General features: G+C 43.0%; 1 protein-coding gene across 1 annotated transcript; it reads right to left on the bottom strand.

Annotated features, from left to right (window-relative positions):
- Positions 1-4,090: 4,090 nt before the first annotated feature.
- Positions 4,091-14,712, bottom strand: LOC131692622 (uncharacterized). Its single transcript, XM_058979779.1, has 7 exons — positions 14,431-14,712; positions 14,231-14,363; positions 5,499-5,648; positions 5,307-5,434; positions 5,052-5,246; positions 4,789-4,865; positions 4,091-4,716 (listed from the first exon to the last, which is right to left on the bottom strand). The coding sequence occupies exons 1-7, from the start codon at positions 14,491-14,493 to the stop codon at positions 4,185-4,187; spliced, it is 1,278 nt and encodes a 425-aa protein (XP_058835762.1). The 5' UTR covers positions 14,494-14,712; the 3' UTR covers positions 4,091-4,184.
- Between the last annotated feature and the right edge of the window lie 6,333 nt (positions 14,713-21,045).

The following is a 21,045-nucleotide window of genomic DNA, read 5'->3' as shown; positions in this document are numbered from 1 at the left end:
GATTCAAAGGGCATGGTAATTTTTAATATTGAAAGCAGCAATGTAATTAATGTACTTTCATTATTTCTAAGTGCGATGAAGAATACATCACTTACAGTGGCTAAATTACCTGGGAGGGTTGCAATGATTTGTTTTTTTGACTGTTTATAAAAATTGACTTTGCCGACAAAAACAGCCGCTGCAACTATTTTAAGAACCACTTCTCGCATTATATAACAAAAAAGGAAGTGTATCTGCGTTTTAGTGCAATAAACAATAGGCTCATACAAATGCATTTCGGTCAAGGGTCAGAGCATTCTAGAAATGCATAACAAATTTGAATCTAATTTGAAAAAAAAGCATTTCATTTCCATTTTGCATCAACTTTCACTCTTTTGCCAAAACATTTGTTCAACATGCGTCTTACGCTGATCTATTTCGTTCGAAACACTGTTGGAGTATAGAGTTAGTTTATGGCAGAGGGCTTTGACGTCTTACATGCAACGCAAATGCATTTCAAATTTCTATTTTGATGGTAAGTAAATATTTAATTTCGTTGATTTTTAAAAATGGATCACAAGAGATCTGTTCTAGATTTCGGTACACAATTTAAAGAAAATCTCGGCGAATCTTTATCGAACGAGGACTATTGACAAATCTCGTGCTCGATTGAAATGACACTGACGGTAAATGGTGAACACACCATAGAGATGGCGAGTATTCAGTGTGTTTATTTTAATCTATTGCGCTACTCAAATTTGACAACTGCACCGTTACATAGTAAAAACCCCCACCTTTCATTTACCTTCCTGGTCAAAGTCACTGTCAAAATAATCAAAACCAGCAGGCTGTGATGTAGTCCAGCATAAAATTTGTCACTCTCTACATGGATGCAGAAGTGCCATGATAAACACGCTTGCTATATGAATTGCTCAGTTATGACCGTTTTAGGAGCAATTATCTTATGAAAGAATTATTCAAGCATACCAAGTTTTATTAAAAAAAAATATCGCCTTGAAGCAAAAATAGCAAATTGCAACGTAACATTTCTCAAATATGCCCCTTCTTGTTCGTATGAAGGGTGGAATCAAACGCTTTGAGACATTTTTTGAAATAATCTGCAAAACATTTAACATTTTTTACCAAAACTTGGTTAAGTGTTGTTTCAATATTTGCCGAAAAATATTACCTAATGCTCTTTTTTAGTAGAATTCATGGGGCGCATTTATTTTGCGTTGCTCTTTCATGTTGTTTCACCATAAATCCTTAACGGCATGCCTTCAAACACGCATGGATGTGTTATGAACAATAATAAAGTTCTTTTATTCACTATTCTGAAAAAATGTATACCTTACAATATGGCATTTTGTTCGGTGATTGGCATTAGGCGATGTTAAGGAATAAAACCACGATAAAATTTTATTAAATACATCTAATCAGTGAAAAAATTCAGGTTAAACTGAAAGTTCTAACATGGATAGCATAAGAGATTTAATGGACTTCTTCAGGAAGACTTTACACAGTTTTATGATGGTTTAATAGCGCTCATATAGTGGTTTTTCACAATGCTAGGTCAGCATAAGGTCTTATGCTGTTGGTTTAATAGAACTGTAATAAAACTATTACTCCTATGATAGTTTGCATAACAAGTTCTACTGATTACAATAAAACTGGTCCAATTTGTCATAACATGGGTTTATAGCAGCCAGTAGGAAGTACATAAGACCATAAGGTTAGCATGGGAGGTACTAAATATTAGTTTTATTAAACGCTATAAAACTTCAATGTAACCAAAATTGTTACTAGGGCTCCCCCCCTTGACCCCGCAAAAATTTAAAAAAATAAGCATGATATGATCCCCTATCCCCTATCGTCACACGTCATCACAAAATACAAAACTCCCCCCTCCCCTATATAATGCTACGTCATGTATGGATGATCCCTAACATAAAAAACCTATAGTGCTATAACTTTAAAGCCTTTGAAAATGTTACTTGAAAAATATTTTTCTACAACTTTGCTGAAGTAAATACCTTCCTATACCATTTAGTTCGAAAAATAATTTTTCGAAAAGAATGTTATAGAGGACCACCCTAGTTACATTTTTCTTTAAAAGAAAGCTAATTTAATATCCAAAAATATTCTCTCAAACACAATTTCTCTAAAATGAATGGTTTGGAAGTTATTGATTTTTGTACCGGAAACCCGCCCTTGTGACCCATAATGCACTAGGTGGATTAAAACAGGTTTTTATTTTCACTTGCAGTGATAACCTGATGCACACATTGTCACCTAGCGATAAAAATGCGAGCAAGTGCGTTTTGTTCATGTAAATTGACGAAAAATCCCATACAAATTTCAGACACGTTTGTCCGGTAGATAGACTTGTCCGATTTGTCACAAATGTGAAACAAATATTCCTGGCCGGAGTAGGAATCGACTCAGGAATGGGCCGATTGAGTCTTCAAAAATTCATAATTTTTCTGGGCAGTTTGAAGCACCCGTACGTCTCAACCACGTTGAAAAATTTTTGCACCAGCATTTTATTCTGCAACGTGGTCTCAGTACCTTAGCGACCAACCGAGAATTTTTTGGGGGCAGAACGACATGCCAGTTACCAAAAAGTAGCTGAGCTGAGGTTTTATTTATTTTGTACAAAGTTTTGTACCGATAAGTAAATATTGCCCAAATAAATGTTCGTGAAAATGGTAAAATACACGCTTCGAATTCTTAGTTGTGGAATATCCTACATGAACATTTTTCAAGTATGGAGTTTGCTATATTCCCAACAAGGCTTCCGCCGACCCTGATGACAATAGTGCACATACATACATGTATGTATGTGCATGTAGTAGGAAGCCACCATTAGTTCAAGGCATTACCAGTGGATGCGGGTAGACTTACAGTAGACAGAATTTGTTTATCAGGTAACTTTCATACTATTACTGTTACCGAAGGGCCAAAATAGGGTTGGGCGAACACGTAAACAGAGGCGTTTACGCGCATTCCGCGGGAAATAGAGAATCTCCTTCCAGTAATAACATCCAGCCACATAATAAAGAATTTCGCAGTACCAGCTTAAACCCGCCTGATGGTGCACATACATACATACGCACAAACATGATCTCAATTCGTCGAACTGAGTCGATTGGGATCTGAGACACAAACTTATTGCATGGTTCTTGCATGGTGTTGTACAGCGCCACAATTTTCCTGCAAACTGCAGAGAATCCTTTCAATAGAATGATTCAACAAATTAGTATAATAGGTATAGTTTGGCAAACCACCTTTCATATGCCTTCAACAATCACTAACAATTAGAAAAATCGCAAAGCAGAAAGTGTCCCACTGTCGACCATTCTACCCTAGTAGTTTAATCACAATAGGAAGCGGCTCGGCACTGGTATGTTGATGTCAAAGGCATGAGCACATGGCTTGATTGTAGCAGAAGAAAACAATGATCGCGTGGTCGTTTCAGAATGAGGAGTAGTGAAGAGTATTTTTTGCGCCTGTGTCGGTGGCAATGCGCAACAATTCCTCCGTAAACTACCGTAAGATAGACTCGTTTCAGAGGAAGGCAAAAAACTTTTCACTTCCTAACAATCATGTTCGCACATCATATGTTCACTTACAGAAAATACCAAAGATAATCGATATAAGCAGAAATTTGTGACCATTGAAGCAATATAGCAAGTCAGTCCCATGCAGATAGAGACCCCCACGGATCATGAGACTTACTTGCGATTATGGGCAGTATATTGAGCAGCAAAATCTTACTGTTTTCTTAGACCAATTATATTGATCAATAAAACTATGCATTACGTTCGGCATTGCTACGTAGCACAGTTCAATAATTTCATCTACTTAAATAACAATACACACGAACGCTGCGAGTACTTTGAAGGCAAATTGTTTCAAAGCCTTTCATGCGACGCCATTCCACCGCTATCAGTACTGCAGTAGCAAAACAATTTTGATTGACCCTTCGTGGGGGGTTAAATCTACAGCAAAAGTGACGTCCATATGCTGTCCCGAGGCACTCCTTTCCTTATCGCAAAAACGACGGCTACGGTAGAATAAGTCGGTAAGAGGTTGAGTTTTTATTGCCTTTTTTATTAACCACTATAATAAAATATATACGAGTTAGTTGCATTTACACAGATTTCCAGCTCCCCGAACGATCGATCGGTTTTCGTTCGGTTTTGTTACTGATATCTCGAATTTCGTAACACGGATCGCAAGGGTGGACGATTTTCGAACGGATTCACCCGCGGCATCGGAGGACTGTAGTTTGTAGATGTCGGTACGTCTCCTTCATTTCCAGTAGCCGGAGCAGCACCAAACGTCCGGAGTCCGCTGCCGGGTGTTCCGTTCGTAACGTTGAAACTGTTCCGATAGTTCAGTTCCTGTGCGACCTTGGCTGCTGCGGCGTCCCGCCTGACCACGGTGTTCATGTTGAAATTTTTCGGTGGTGGAGGTGGTGGAATTGGTTTCGGCGGTTCTGGTCGAATTTCTTCCGGTTCGGTGAACGATTGCTGTCTTTGTAAAGGTTCGAAAGTTCTCGAAGCTGAAGTGCTTGGCTGCGGTGTGTATGTTCTTTGGTTGTTGGACCAGTCCTGCTGTTGCACAGGTCGTTCAGCAATGGTATCATGTGGTTGTTCGCTAATTCGTTCTAGTGGGCGACGATAATTACTCGGTGGGATGTACTGTTTCCGAGGCTCTTCCTGGCGAGGTTGACTGAGATTGATAGGTATTGCTGGGACTTAGAACAGTTGTTATCAGTAACACAAGATACCAACAGTGACTCACCTCATATCGTAAGCATCAATCGGTGCTCGCCGTAGTCCTCCATTATCCCCTACGAATGCTCCGTTGGTCATGCCACTCTAGAGAATGCAGAGGTCAGAGAGGAAGCAATATTAATCAAACACGGAAAACAAACAATTCAAAATCATTGTCAATCGGCTAGAGCTGCCATGAACGGAAATTGATTGATTGATTACTGTATGTGAGGCCCCACTTGAAAATGTTTACTCTTAGCGGCACATTGATTTTTCGGCAACTCTTTATACCTTTCTCCGCAACTGGTTGTAATCGTAGATTACGATGGTTTGTGTAAACATGTAAACGGCAAGGCCCACATTGACAAGCCAGAATATCCATCCGCGGAATGCCATTACCATCATGATGCCGGAAACAGTTACTGCCATAAGGAGTGTTTGGTCAGCGGCAGTCGCACCTGGGTAAGGGCGCAGAAATAGGGCATGCTGCGAAGAAATAGCTCAGATTACAAACTTCTTTTAAAAACAGCGCTTAAAAAACCTTACAATTATTGTATCATAGTCTACAGCAAACTGTATACCTAGCGCCAGATCAAGGACGCTTATTATAATGGTGAAAATGATCCAGATGTACAAGAAAATATTAATGTACCGCACATACTTCTTTCGAGCATCTGAAACGATAGAAACCCATTAAATGGTCATGTGGTAAATTAATACCAAATCGTGCATAGTTACTGGTTAGCAATAAAAGAGAGCAGATGGCCCAGAAGACATGCAGTATTAGATAGACCCATACCCAGGCGTGTAAATCGCCCGGCGAGAGCAGGTTGAGTTCCCGGACTGCCGTCATGTCAATTGCTGGAATGTTTGTTTGCGTGCAGGTACCTAAACGTGCGAAACGAAATATACTATATTATACTTGATTTTTAGTTGGACACATTAACATTGGGAACAAAAATTTTACGGTGCGTGAATTGTTTTGAAATTTGCTCATCAATAAGCATAATACTCTCATGCAGCTTAAACAATGCTAACACTAAGTCTGGTGCTAGGATGCATAGTGAATCAAAACAGGCTTTTGAGAAACTTCATTGAATGGAATCAGGAATCAGAATATATTGGCTCAAATGACACGTTCCCCGTATGTAGTCGATGATTTGTTCCCTGCCGTGTCATCTCATCATTACCTGAGCGGTATGAAAGGAGATGGAGGAGGAAGGAAGTAGGATTGGAGGGGTGCGGTAGATAACAGCACTAAAACAAAAAACAGGTAAGTTAAACTCACAAGTAGTTAGAATCGCCTGCGAGTAGGCCTAAAGCTCTTTTCCACGTTGGATGAAAAAAACTTTGGTATGTCTCTGAGTTTCAGTCGTCCAACCACGGTGTCGTCTATGCAAGGACGGTCGAGAACTTGAAATCGCAATTGCGCTACTGCTGGGCAGTTGCATATCAGTTGATATGAGGTTCCGTAGTCGGATTTACAAAGATCACATGAAAATTATTCAGCGTACTGAATAGTGGTCATGTGATAATTGAGTTAGCAGTGGCCGGTTAAAGCCGTGACCAGTATGCTGTAGTGGAGATTCGTAAAATGTGGGAGATTTTTCTAAATAACTGAGACGGTTGTTCCTGAAACGCCTTTGTTTGGCGACACGTTTGTAGATTTCTTCAATAATTGCGATGCTCGGACAATGCCCATGACCGTATTTTTTCTTATACCCAGCTTTTCGAAATTGATAGGGCGGGCTCTGAACCAATGAAGTCAATCGCTGAACCTACCCTGGCCAATTTTTCATCCCATTCATTTACAGTAATTCCGGAATGCCCGGACACCTAGACAAGGTAGATAGTGTTGACAAAGCTTAGTTCTTCGATTTGGGTTCAGCACGCTTGTACCGTGGTTTGTATGAGCTAAGGACCTTGATTGCAGCCTGACAATCGGAGCAGAAAATCAAAACTTTGCCGGATAAGCTCTGTTGAAGAGTCGATTGTATCACGCACATGATCGCGAACATTTCTGCTTGGAATACAGAACAGTATCCACCTAGCGAGTGAGATTGTTCCAATTCCATTTCACGACAGTAGGCACCATCACAAGCACGCCCCTCCAACAGAGAACCGTCAGTGTAACAGACCACTTGCGTTTGTTGTTGTTTCTCCATATAGCCAGACAACAACTCCTCTCGAGAGGGAATCTTCACATGAAATGTCCTGTAAGGAAAACTACATGTGAGCGTAATATCGCTGGGAGCAAGAATATCTTCACCCCATGTAACCATATGTGACCACAATCGTGTATGACTGGTAGCAAGATCAACATGATTACTGTTCCAAAGCCCAGTAACCTGCAGTCTGTATGCACATGCTAGTGCTTCTTGTTTGAGGTGTTTGTGTAATGGTTTGATATTTAGATGTGCTTCAAGAGCAGCAGTCGGAGTTGTGGTGAAAGCACCAGTCAACGCCATGAGCGCCATTCTTTGCAGATGGTTTAGCTTTAATTGGACTGCCATCACCTCTCCCCTCTGCCACCACACAAGGCATCCGTATGACGGGATTGGACGTACAATTGTCGTGTAAATCCAATAGATCTGTTTGGGTTTGAGACACCAGGTCTTTTCAAAAGTTCGTCTGCACTGCCCGAAGGCCATGCACGCTTTCTTGACTCTGAACTCAATGTGAGCAGACCAATTCAGTTTGGAATCCAATATAACTCCAACGTATTTGACTTGATCTGCACACAGTAGCTCAGAATCAAAGAACTGCAAGGGACGAGCCCCGGTTGTTATTTGCTTCTTCGTGAAAAGAACCATTGAAGTTTTGTTTGGGTTAACTGATAATTTAACTTGTCGACACCACTGTTCGACAGCCCTTAATGCTTGTTGCATTAAGTCAAGAATTGTTCCGATGCAAAATCCAGTAATTAGTATTTGGTAAACGTCAGTAAACCCGTAGGTTGGAAATCCAAGCTCATTGAGTTTCTTCAACAAACCGTCAGCAATCAAGTTCCATAACAAAGGTGACAGAACGCCACCCTGAGGACAACCGCAAATATTCAACTTCCGTATCTCAGCCTGTCTGTCAGTGATGAGCAATGAATTCGGTTACTAAGCATTGCGTTTAGTACACTTAGGTTAAGGAAGGGCATATCACAGTAGATCTAAATATTGGTCGCAGTGGTTCGTCTTCTGCAAAAAAGCATTGCGTTTATTTATCCGGAGAAACATGATCGCGCGTCGCTTCCAGAATAGACTGGAAGGACACATTGTCAAAAGCACCTTTCAATATCTAGGAATACACTCAAGCTAGATTGCTTGAGCGAGAAAGCCTTCTCAATGTTGTAAACAACATCGTGCAGCAGAGTGATCGTGGATTTCCCACACTGATATGCATGTTGCATTTTGTGCAGTGGATATTCAACTAAACTAACATTCCTGATGTGATGATCGATTATCCGTTTCAAAGCTTTCAGAAGAAAAGAACTTAAGCTGATAGGACTAAAACTCTTGGCTTCTTCATAGCTTGAGCGTCCCCCTTTGGGAATAAATCTGACAGTTATTTCTCGCCATGCTTTCGGGATATACCCGGTAGCAAGACTGGAAAGCAAAATTTTTTCAAGACATGTTTGAGAATATCAAATCTCTTTTGCAGCAGCACGGGAAATATTCCATCTTTTCCAGATGATTTGTATTGAGCAAAGCTGTCAACTGCCCACTTGACCGATTCAGTGGTAACCAATGCGCATAGTAATGTCCACGAGTCCGAATCACCAGAATGAGTTCTGTGAACATTGTTCAGCTTCGGATCAATACAACCTGGAAAATGTGCGTCGAAGAGATAATTAAGAACATCTTTTTCGTCCGTCACATAAACATCTTCTCTGGTTATTAAGGATTTTCAGATAAACGAAAACCTTTCAATTTTGAGAGAATTTTCTTTAACCTGCTAGCCTTATTCAGACTATAGACAGTAGTGTATAAGTTTTGCCAGCCAGGCTGCTCTGCAAATCTAAAACATTTCTTATATGCACTACGAGCTGACCTGAAAGCCCTGAAGTCATTACGTTGACACCGGTTCCAAGCTCTTCTCATATCCATTCTTTCAAGCTTAGCTCTCCACCAAGGGGTTCCCCTAGTCGATTCAACTATACGAAGTGGACTAGCTGACTGAGTGTTGGAAAATATCCATGAAATTAAATCGCCAAGTTATGTGGTATATATGCTAAACCAGCGGATCTCAACCTTGTTTGCTCCACGGACCCCTTCGAAATCACCTTGGGTCATCGCGGACCCCTTCAAAATTATCCTGGGCGGTCGCAGACCCCTTCGAAATTACTCTGGGCGGTTGCGGACCCCCACGACTTAACATCGATTTATATGCTGTCAATATATCATTGACAGTCTGATGCGATAAAAAATACTTAAAGTTTCAATTTACGTCTGGAAAAAATTTTCCTCTTCGCGGACCCCCAGCAACGACTTCACGACCCCCTAGGGGTCCGCGGATTCGTTCGGGTGATGTTAATTGTTGTGGTCTATTTAAATCAATTTTCGATCGGGAAAAAGATCAATTACCGCCGCAAAATTGACACCAGCGGGTGCGCGAAAAAGTTTTCTGTAAGGTGATACGGTTTGTTTAACGTTTAAAGTGCAATCTACTTAACTAAAGCGATAAAACGCTTTGCTATTGCCACCGGTCAGACACAACAAAAGCCAACCAGTGATCTGTGCCTTATTATTGCTTCGTTGCCCGTCGCGGGGCGAAGCAAAGAAGAGCGTGAAATACCGATAGTCAGATATGACTACTGTGCTGTGCAGTGCGTGTGCCTGAAAATTTCGCCAGCAAGTGATCGTGTATATTGTTTCAGCGGCTGCGATCACATTCTACTTGAGAAATGTGAGGATCTCAATACCGCTAGTGCAACTGCCCTTAAAAGCAATAATGCGCTACGATTTGTGTGTTTTGACTGTCGTAAAAAACAGTCTTGCCTGAATGATGTACTGAAAAAATGCGGGGAACTACAGAGCGCGGTTGCTGAACTGCAGAAGGCACAACATGAGCTGACCAACAAGTTGTTGAATGAATGCGTGAGTAGAATCGAAAGCGGGATCAAGCAGCAACTTGCGGACCTTTTCCAATCTAGCAAACAAGGGTCCGTGAATGTTAACTCCGGCGAAAACTTAAATGTTCGTTCATATGCTTACGTCGTTCAAGCCAATGTGGGCCACCCCGCATCAATTAGAAAGAGGAAAGCTGCCGTCATGACTGCAGGTGATCTTTCGGTGCACAAACAGTCAAACTCTAATTGTGACTCCATGGAAGTAGGTCAACTTCGGTCGGGCAAACGTCGATTTTTGACTGTTCCACCTAGCAGTGATAACCTTGGCAATGAGAATACGCCCAAAAGCGCACCCCTGTGTAACTTTGCAGAAACACATCCAGCTAAGTCCAATGCAATTGTGAAGCGAGAGCGAACAATCATCATTAAACCAATCGAGCAGCAAGTTGCGACTGTTACAAAGCAGTGTGTGTTTTGACTGTTGTAAAAAAACAAAGGAAATTCAAGGCAAGTTTGACCCAGTTTCATTGGGTGTCAAAGAAGTATATTACCGACCCAATGGAGAAACAACTGTTAGATGTGACTCCCGTGAATCAGCGCTTAAATTGCTCAGTACAGTGAAAGCGAATCTGTCTGAAAAGTATAACGCCGACGTCCAGAAAGCTCTAAAACCCAGAGTAAAAGTTGCTGGTTTTACTGACGACATCACTGCGGAAAACTTCGTGGAAAAACTAATTCAGCAAAATAATTTTCCTCAGCCTGCCAACCTGACGGTGATACGAATTGTGCGAAACGAAAAACACACAGATAATCCGATGTCTGCCATTATTGAAACTGATGCCAAAACATTCGAAAAGCTGATGCAACTACAACATGTCAACTTGGGTTGGATGCGCTGCAAGATCTCTGAATGCGTAAACGTGCTCCGCTGTTATCGCTGCTCGGAGTATGGCCATAGAGCTGCCACATGCAAGAAGTCCCCATGCTGTCCGATTTGCGCCGAAGGGCATGAGCACAAAGAGTGTGTCTCAGACATCCAAAAATGCATTAATTGTCACAATGCAAATGTGACAAGAAATCCTGAAGATCAAACGCCAACTGATCATGTTTCCTGGAGTTCTGAGTGCCCCCTGTATCAAACTCGACTTAGGCAGTCACGCCGTATTATTGACTACAGTACATAGCGTCTAGTGCAACACGGCGAAGCCGCCCAGTTATCCGACCGATGTAAAGCTAAGGAGGGTATATGTCCTCCCGAAGCTATTCGAGATACTGCGCGCCCTGAATATGGTCTACAATTGCAGTTTGCCAACGAACGGAATCAGCTTGACTTCATCACCGACTCCCATCTGTTTGCCATGGAATTTGGATGTTATGGCGACGACCTTTCCCGGTCAGGTAAAGCTAAGGAGGGTATATGTCCTCCCGAAGCTATTCGAGATACTGCGCGCCCTGAATTTGGTCTACAATTGCAGTTTGCCAACGAACGAAATCAGCTTGACTCCATCACCGACTCCCATCTGTTTGCCATGGAACTTGGATGTTATGGCGGAAACCTTTCCCGGTCAAGTAAAGCTAAAGAGGGTATATGTCCTCCCGAAGCTACTCGAGATACTGCGCACCCTGAGTTTGATCCACCATTGCAGCCTGCCAACATACGTAATCAGGTCAACTCCGTCATCGACACCCACCCGTCTACCACAGAACATGAAGGACACGAAATCAACTTTTTCCGGTCAGATAACAACGCTCTAAACAAGTCAGACCAACTCGAAGGACATGGAATTCCTGTATCCGTTTCCTCAGGTAAATACAATGAATGTATATGTCCTTCCGAAGTAGGACATACAGATGCTGCCCCCGTTGAAAGCCCACCCCATTTACAGGTATTTGCTTCCACAATCACTCGATCTACCACCGTTCAACCGTCAGGAGAAAATTTGCAGGGACATCTTAAAATCTACTATCAGAACATGAGAGGGCTACGCACCAAAATTGATGAGCTGTTCGTCGCTGCTTCGGATGTTGATCATGATGTTATTGTTCTGACCGAAACGTGGCTGAATGATCAAATCAACTCGATCCAATTATTTGGCTCAAGGTACTCTGTATATCGTAACGATCGCGATCCTAATAGTGCAGGGAAGAAACGTGGTGGTGGTGTGCTCATTGCAGTTTCCAACCGACTCTCATCCAAACACAAAAATGACACTCACAATCTCGAACAACTCTGGGTAAATATCCGTGGCCCCTATACTAATCTCTGTGTGGGTGTTGTATATATTCCCCCCGATTCCGCTAGTGATATAGAAATTATTCAGAAGCACATAGACTCCGCACTTGACATTGCAACTTCCATTGAACCCAACACGGCACATCTACTATTTGGTGATTACAACCAGCCTGGACTTCTTTGGAAGAGCACTCCCTCCGGGTATGCTTTCACAGAGCGATATTTGTTGGGAAAATATTGACTGGCCAAATGGATGCCCCAGATATTCTTTCACAAATCAACATTAACGTACCCCCCAGAAACCTTAGATCACGTAACTTTTTAAGACTAGACTTTCAGCGCACCGAGTACGGTCAGAACGAACCCATAAGGGCGATGTGTAATGTTTTCAATAGTTTGTATGACCATTTCGATTTTTATGTTTCTAGTGATGTTTTCAAGAATAGACTCAGGAGATTGACTTAGCTTATAAGATTATGTTAAAATATTTCTGTAATGTTATTGCAATTCTGTATACCTTGTATGTAATTTTGTTAATTTGTAATGTCAGTTCATTGTAATTGTAGAAAAAATGTGCGAAAAGATTATGGGTTTTTACGCGCATTCGAGGTCTGCTTCTGAAGTGAACCTTGAAATGGGCTTTTCCCATACGACAACATTAAATTTCATGTAGACCAACATGGGTCAGATGAAAAATGGAAATAAATAAATAAATAAATAAATAAATAAATAAATAAATAAATAAATAAATAAATAAATAAATAAATAAATAAATATACTTTTTGACGATGTTACCGACAATCAGTGTAACTGTGATTGCACAGATATCATATACGAGACACGCGGCACTAGTCTTATTTGCAAGAATGCAAACACGAGGCATTTCGCGTGGGTTAGTCATGCCTGCCTTGTTGTAAGCAACGAAGGCAGTGTTAAGTACCTTTTCAATATAGAAGTTTCCTTTATGGAAGTAAGGTTCTTAAACCAATGCTATACAAGCTTTATCTTGCTGCATAAGTCGAGTTAAATTCATAGTTGCTGTACGTTTATGCTGGAGATTGATTTGTGCTATTCTAACCATTGCTGATCTCAAAACTGTACATTGCATATCCAACATATATTGCACAACAACTAGAGGACACCAAGGAAGCTGGGATGTTAACTCATGTAGCGAGCCATATCACGTTTAAATGGGACACGATCATTTGATTCCTACTACTTGCGAGGAAAATAACGGTCGACTGTGTCAAAGATTCGCATAGCACAGTAAGGGCCAAACTCAAAATGCTCCGTACGCGACTGGTATATTTTAGACCCTCCAGCCATCACGACTTCGGCACGGAACTAGACCTTGACGAAGGGACTCCTGCTTTCAGTCGCCTTCTACGATATGAGAACAGGAACGCGGTGGCTCAATTCTTGGCCTCTCGGCAGGTGCGACTGTACACATCGATATTTGATAATCGAAACCCAGCAAAACTTCACTGAACTACCATCAGCCGAAAGTGTCAGCAATCCTCCAGCCTACAAAAATTCGACAAAATAATGCCGATCATCGGCGAAAACATTTCAGTGCGTAGAGCGAATTTACAGTGAGCCCAATCCAAGAAGCCTGTTTTAATCCACCTAGTGGTGCAGTTGTGCCTTTCTCATTTGTCCCAACTACGATTCCATAGCTGGTTATTAGCCTAGCCCAAAATACCTTAAATCTCGAAATCAAAACCTTGCACCTGAAAATGATAGTGTGGGTGGCCAATAATCTTCCCTGAAAATTTCAGCTTATTTGCGTGCACAGGATTCTTTTTAATTTTCAGGATAATTTTTTTTTAAATTTGGATAAATCAACCGACCGCATTTTTCGTCTCTTAGACATTGAAGATGTCTTAAACTTACTAGATACGTAGACTCTTTTTATTACTAAATAAAAGTTCCCTACGATAAGTGGTCAGATTTTTCACTCTTATCACCTGTCTTCTCCTTCCCGCGTGTTAGACTTTCTGTTCTTCAGGGTCTGCGCACAGAAATCAGATTAACTCATTAGCTTTATCAGTTAGTCATAATCTATAATTTAAAAAAATGAACATTTTTACGGCTGAATCATGGGAATTTATATAGTTCTGATATCAGACGCAGATATTAATCATCGAAACAATACGATATCTTTTGCTTAACACTCACCTTCGAAATACTGATGAAAGAAGGTCATCGTCAGTAAAGATCCCAGCGTGCCGGTCTGGCCGGATAAATCCATATCGCAGTAGTAGGCAATAATTCCAGTAATCGCAAATGCGATCCACACCAGCGATTGAAACTAAGGCCAAGGAAAAAAGATTCAAATCAAATTCCGTGCTATATTCTTTATTGACGATCCGACTCACTATTCCAAAAACTCCGGCAAATATGGCGAATGCACGAAATACACTATAATTTGCGAAGACCATTTTTAAAAACCTTAATGTGACAACACTTGATAAAAGAAAACAATAAACAACCGGAAAATGTATCAGTAGTCTCTGGTGTTGTTGGTCGACAGATAAACGAATGTCATAGTTGGTTAACACGTTTATATTACATGTTTGTATAATATATTAGAACAAAAGAAAAAACAATAGAAAAACCGAACGCGTAATCACCATCCCGCGATCAAAACGTAACTAACAACCCGCGGAAGTGGGTACCCTGTCCAACCCGAAAAACACCGAACTAACTCACTCGGGTAGTTCATCGAAGACCGACCGATATCGAAACATTCGCGAATCGGTCGCAACGCCATCAGACAGGTGAAAATCTTATCTCCAAGTTCTGTACCCTTCTCAAACACCCTTTCGACTACTGATAACGGTAGTGGACGGTGAATTGATGTAGCCTGTATCTAAATTTTATCGACGGTAGCGGTGTGCAGTGCGTGTGTGTTTCCGATAACAATTAGAAACTTGGGTTTCGATTCAAAGGATTAGATGAGTAAGTCGATTCAGTCACCGATTCAGTGACTCCAACATACCGATGATTTTGTATATTGTCTTTTTTACATTTGTAGTTCTGTAGTCTTCAATAATCAACACGTTAATGAAAAACGAGAACGTGGATTTATTCAACTGAACGAACTTGACTGTGATATATGTAGGTACTTAAATCGTTAATGTGGACAGTTTAAATCCGAACAGGAGAGCAGTCCAATACAGATGTACACACCAAATTGATAGATATAGGACCCACATACGCTTCGTCGTGAGAGAATGTGTCTTATCAAAATAGCTGCAAGCATCGGCACATTCCAATCATCAAAGCATTTTCGGCCTATGCTTCTCAACTGATAACGGATGATAGTAACTAATCCAGATTCTGTCGTCGGCTACGCAACGATTGTAAAATATACGCAACAAAGTTGATTGTAAAATGATTTATTCGAGAAACTCTGAGTACATTATTCTCAGCACAGTGTACATGATTCCCTCTATTTATAAATCCCTATTACTTCAATCTGTATTTACTCAGGTATTCAACAATGATAAAATCAATGCAATTTTTCCTTTTCTCCTATAGAAAGGGTATGCTAAAACGGCTTTTTAATAGCAACCTGGAATGCTGAATCTATTATATCATTGAACTCAGTTCGTCGAGTTCGTCAAATGTCTGTGTGTGTTTTTTTTACTTGATGGTACCATACTACCGATTTCGTCCATCGTGTGCAGTGATGAACTTTGAATAGAACAGATATTGCTGAATCCCTATTCCGCTGACCACCACCGAGAAGTTGACATTTACCCGTTCCCCCGAATTCCATTTGAAACGACTACTTCGGGGGGAGGCTCTGCTCATGCACTTCACTTGATTCCAGGCCAAACCAGTCGTACTGGTTCGCTGGTCTCATAACCGCCACATCAGTCCTGCACGCGCATTATATTCTACATCCGCGTTGACCAATAGTGTAGTGGTCGATACAGCGATTCCGGTTGGAGGATGACTTCCGGTTAGCTGATGCCCCGACTACTCTATACTGGTGATTTGTATACATGAAGGCAAGTGTCAACCCTAGAACAACCTCTCTGCTTGTATAGATAACCACGGGACCACAAGATGAGACTACGTGCAATGAGTGGGGATAGCGGCCCGGAGTTGATCGCTAAAATGCAAAAGAGGAGTAGGTGCGGCGAATCCATTCACCAGGGGTGGCTTGGTGAGGTCACCACCACCACCAGCAGCAGCTGTAGTAGCAGCAGCAGCCGCAACTGCAACAACACTCAGAAGACGGAAGTAGTGGCAGCGATGTGCTTGATGGAGGAGATCCACAAGTGCGACACAAAGGTCATAAGGAGCCATAAGGTACTAGTATCTGCTGTGAAAGAGTACGAAACGGCAACACTGAGGACTGAGGTAGCTGAGCGTGCATTGGCGTCGATAAAAGCTGCCGTTTTCTTAGCTACAGGTGAAAAAGAAGTCGATTGGAATGGAGAACACGCCAATTTCCGTGACTCCAAAGAGGGCAAGATCCTCACCAAGAGATGGAAGACCAGGCGGGCCCAAAAGGCTGACGCGCGAGGACGCCCTCGCGGTCGAAGGGAAGGACGTCACGCAACAAGCAGAAAGCTGAAGTACCATTGTAGGGCGGAAGGAGTAGCAAAGGAAACAGCAAAAGCTTAAGGAGGAGAGTGTAAGTAGGGGTTTGCCCACCACTCGAGTTCTGATTGCCCGCCGGACCCTTCTTGTCAGGGCGGCCTAGGTACTTCTACCAGAATTTCGGATTTTCGAATGAAAGCAAAAAGGTAAACAAACAAATATAAATTTAACTTTACCGTTTGTTCCACTGACCCCCTTCGCTGTGCACTACACTGCTTTGTTGGTAACTGCTGACGGACTGGCGGGCGGGTTTCTCCGTACGTCCGGGACAACAACGGGCTGGTCTGTCTCTGCTGGTATCTCAGCAGGTAATCGAAACAGTAAATTATAGCCATTTGATTGAGCTTCTGGCCCATAACAATTGAATAACGTTGTAGGAGAAATACCTAACCTCACCACGGAACACGTGTCGGGCGGACAGCAGAAGGAAAGACTTGAATCAGAAAGCAGACCTGAAAGAAGACTTGAATCTCGTTTATACTGCAACACCTATACATCTAACGAAACGCCCCGAAAACAAGAATAAGATAACGCCACGCTACGCTACCAGATGAATGAAACTAATGTTGCAATGTTCACAGAGCGTTTGGCTTTACTTGGTTCTTTTACCTGTTCTGAGCTGATCGACGCGGCTTGATCGTCGCGTTATTAAAGCTTTCCACTTCCGAAGGACGAGGTAACCAATCGAACGAACAGTGCGGGTCCGTTGAGTACGAGTTGATTGGCCGTGAGGATAAGGCCAGCGCGAAACGGTTGCGAGTCACACACCCGAACGACGGTGGCCTTAAGGATCGAGTTGCTGTTTGGAACGGTTATCGCCAGCGGGTAGGGCGTTTCTCTTCGAGAGACACAATCGATGGTGTTATCATGCACTGGTCGTCATAGTCGTCAAACGGTCGCCTCTCGATACCTCGCGACTGGGAGGTGCAGACCCTGAGTAAGTTCCATAATCATCGTAATTGTTAAGAGCAAGGTTAGAAGAAACTTATAGAAGCGAGGAAGGAGAAAGTAAAGAGTTAGAAGTGAAGAAGAAGCGGATAGGGTGAAGGCACTGATAAGTTAGATGGCAATGATGTCTGAAGAGCCAAGGAATAGAGAAAATATATAGGAATAGAATAAATATGGATGAGTCAATGATGCCGTCAATAAATTTATGTTGACATGAATGTTGTGGTTCTTTGTTATCTGATTAGAGACAGAGCAACAAGAGGCAGAATTTTTTAAGCCTTAAGTCCGGAGAGAGTGATTGTGTGCAACGACCTGGATGAGTTCACGACGGTAGACGAGCTAAGAGGTGCACTGAAATAATGACGATCTGGGCTTAGACTTAGGCCCGGATAAATCCAGTATGTGTTAAAAATGCGGGAATAAGGGTAATTTTGCGAGAAACTATAGGCAGATGCCGAAGTGCATGCTTTGCACTCCAGAGAATAAAAACGACCAACAGATGGGCGGCTTCAAATTATAGTCTGCAGCAACTGCAGGCCAGCAGCAATGGAGATAATCCAGATAAATCTGCATCACCGTGACACAGCACAGTAACTGATGTGGCAGTCTACGACAGAAACAATGTGTGACGTCGCCTTAATTGCAGAGCCATATCAAGACCCTCTTGATGATGGTAACAGGATGCCGGATATATCGGAAACGGCTGCGATACAAGCTATGGGTAGATTCCCCATGTAAGAAATGGTAGAACGCTCATACGAAGGCTTCGGAATTTCCGTGTGCAGCTGTGGAGCAGTTCAGCATATTGCTGAAACAGTTAACCGAGGAGTTGATCGGCTGAAAGCCGGTAGTCATTTGTGGTGACTTCAAAGCCTGAGCTGCGGAGTGGGGCAGTAGAGTAACCAACACAAGAGGGTGTATCCCACAGGAAGCTCTAGCGAAGTTAGACCTACGATTGTGCATTCAAGGTTCCGTTTGCAGGTTTCGGGATGACGGAAGGGAGTCTATCATCGACGTCCCATTTTGTATTCCTACACTGACGGCGAACATGGACTGGAGAGTATGCGAGAAATATACCCATAGCGACCATCAGGCAATAGACGGCGTCCAACTTACTGGTGGTGGTATGAGCTGCTTGTTTCAGAGCCAGAAGGCAGGCTCAGAGAGCAGTATCGGAGCCGGATAGAAAGGAGTACAGGGTAGTGTCTCGGAAGACTAGAGCAGCTTTAGAATGGGAGATCAAGCTTAGAAAGCCAGATTGCCACAACAAGCTGTGCCGAGAAGTAGACGCCAATGTTTGCTGGATAAACTCGGAAAACCCTTGTAAAGAATCATCCTTAACAAGCAGACGAAATGTACGGAGGGTGAGTGCGGGCTGTCCAAGATGCAGTTCGGATTTCGCAAAGTAGTATCGGCAGTGGAGGTAATTCAGAAAGTGCTCGAGAGTTCTGAGAAGTCATCTGAACAGAAGCAAAGAGGAAATCGATACTGTGCTGTGGTCACTAAATACATTTATTAGCGCCAGTTGGGAAGCCATCGTCGCAGCGCTGCACAGGTTGAGTGTCCCCAACGATTTATGCCAGATCCTGAAAAAGTACTTCCAGAGCAGAGTGTTGCTGTTCGCTGCTGTTCGAGATGAACGAAGGACAGAAGTCAATGCGAGTCACAGCGGACGTTCCTCGGGACTCCATTCTCGATCCAACTCTTTGAAACGGGATGTACGATGGAGTCTTGATACTGCGATTGTCCATGAAAGTGAAAATCGTGGATTTCGCGAACGATGTGTTACTAACGGTGGCGGGTGAGACACTTGAAGAAGTGGAGGTGTCGGTGACGGAGAGAATAGACGCGATCGAGAACTGGATGAAGAATGGGGTCAAGCTGTAGATAGCTCACCACAAGACGGAAGTGTTGTTGGATAGTAACTGCAAAGCAGTTCAGCGGATGCATATCGACGTCGGAGGGCACGTGAAGCGTGCACTGAAGCAATTAGGAATGATAATCGACGACCGGTTGAGCTTCAATAACCATGTCGACTATGCCTGCGAAAAGTCGGCGAAGGCAATAAAGGAAATAGCGAGGATCATGCCAAACGTCGGTGGCCCGAGAAGCAGAAAGAGACATCCGTTAATTAGTGTTTCGTTATCGATACTGCGATATGGGGCTTCCAGGATATTTCGGCTAATGGCCGTACGAGTCGCGAGTGCGTGCATAAAAAATATCATCGAAGGCAGTATAAATTATAGCCGAGATGATACCCATCTGCATCACCCTGGCGGAGGATATCCTACAATCGGAGAACCACCAGAAACGTGAGAAAGATAGTAAGAATCGTTTCGATGGCGAGGTGTCAGCAGGAATGGAACAATACGGAGAAGGAAAGGTGAACCTACCAACTCCACTCAAACCTGTCGACGTGGGTCAATAGAAGAGGTGAACTTCCACCTGACACAGCTTGTGTCGGGCCACAGCTGCTTCAGGAAGTATCTTCATCGGTTCGGGCACGCAAAGTCACCATTATGCCCGGAGTTTGAAAACGGCGAGGAGACACCGGAGCATGTGGTCTTCGAATGTCCGAGGTTCGAAGCGATGCACAGAGAAATGCTTGGAACGGGAGGACCGAACATCAACCCGTCTACAAAACGTGAACATGGAGAACGCGGTCGGCAGAGTGGTAACGCAGATCATGACCGACTTGCAGCGAAAATTGCGTGATGAACAGCGATCAACGGTTTCGGGAGAGCCAGGAAACTTTCGGCCGGAGTAGGCTAAATCCATCGCCGCTGACTAGTCGAGTGGACTGTGACAGAGCACCGGGTGTGGGTCTCCAACGAGCGAACCAGATGCCAGGTTCTACTCGGAATCGCCGGACCGACCACGGAACCCTACCGGTTGGATGGATAGAAATGTAGCAATAACCAATGAAGAGTCGATATCGGGAGAACTACTTTCGCCGGGAACTTCCCATCGGCGTAAGCTAGATTCGCGGCCGGGGACTAGATTGAGTAGACCGCGACGAGACACCACCGGTCGTAAGTCGTCGGGACACCAGCGAACCCTACGCTCTGCTCCATCGAAATAGCCGAACTGACCACGGTACCTGGCTGGTTGACTCGGTTTCGGGAGAACTTCTCTCGATGGGGAACTTTCCGCCGAAGTAGACTAGTCCATCGTTGGGGATTAGAACGAATAGTTCGCGTACAAGTTGGAAGTGTTACTAATTGGCACAAGGGAAGCAAAGGGCTCAGTAAATTAGAAAGTTTGGCGCACGGATTGTCCTCGTAGGGGAAGAGCACTAATGTTCGACCCACAGCTAGCTTTTCTACTACCAACATCATCGAGGTTTTGGAACGATTGTTTCATGAAACATTTTTGAAATTCTATAAAATTGCTGCGCTGAGTCACTAGCGCAGCATCCGAACGGTTAA

This window comes from Topomyia yanbarensis, chromosome 3 (genome assembly GCF_030247195.1).
Source record: "Topomyia yanbarensis strain Yona2022 chromosome 3, ASM3024719v1, whole genome shotgun sequence".
Classification (NCBI taxonomy): domain Eukaryota; kingdom Metazoa; phylum Arthropoda; class Insecta; order Diptera; family Culicidae; genus Topomyia; species Topomyia yanbarensis.
This window is presented reverse-complemented; position numbering and strand designations above follow the sequence as displayed.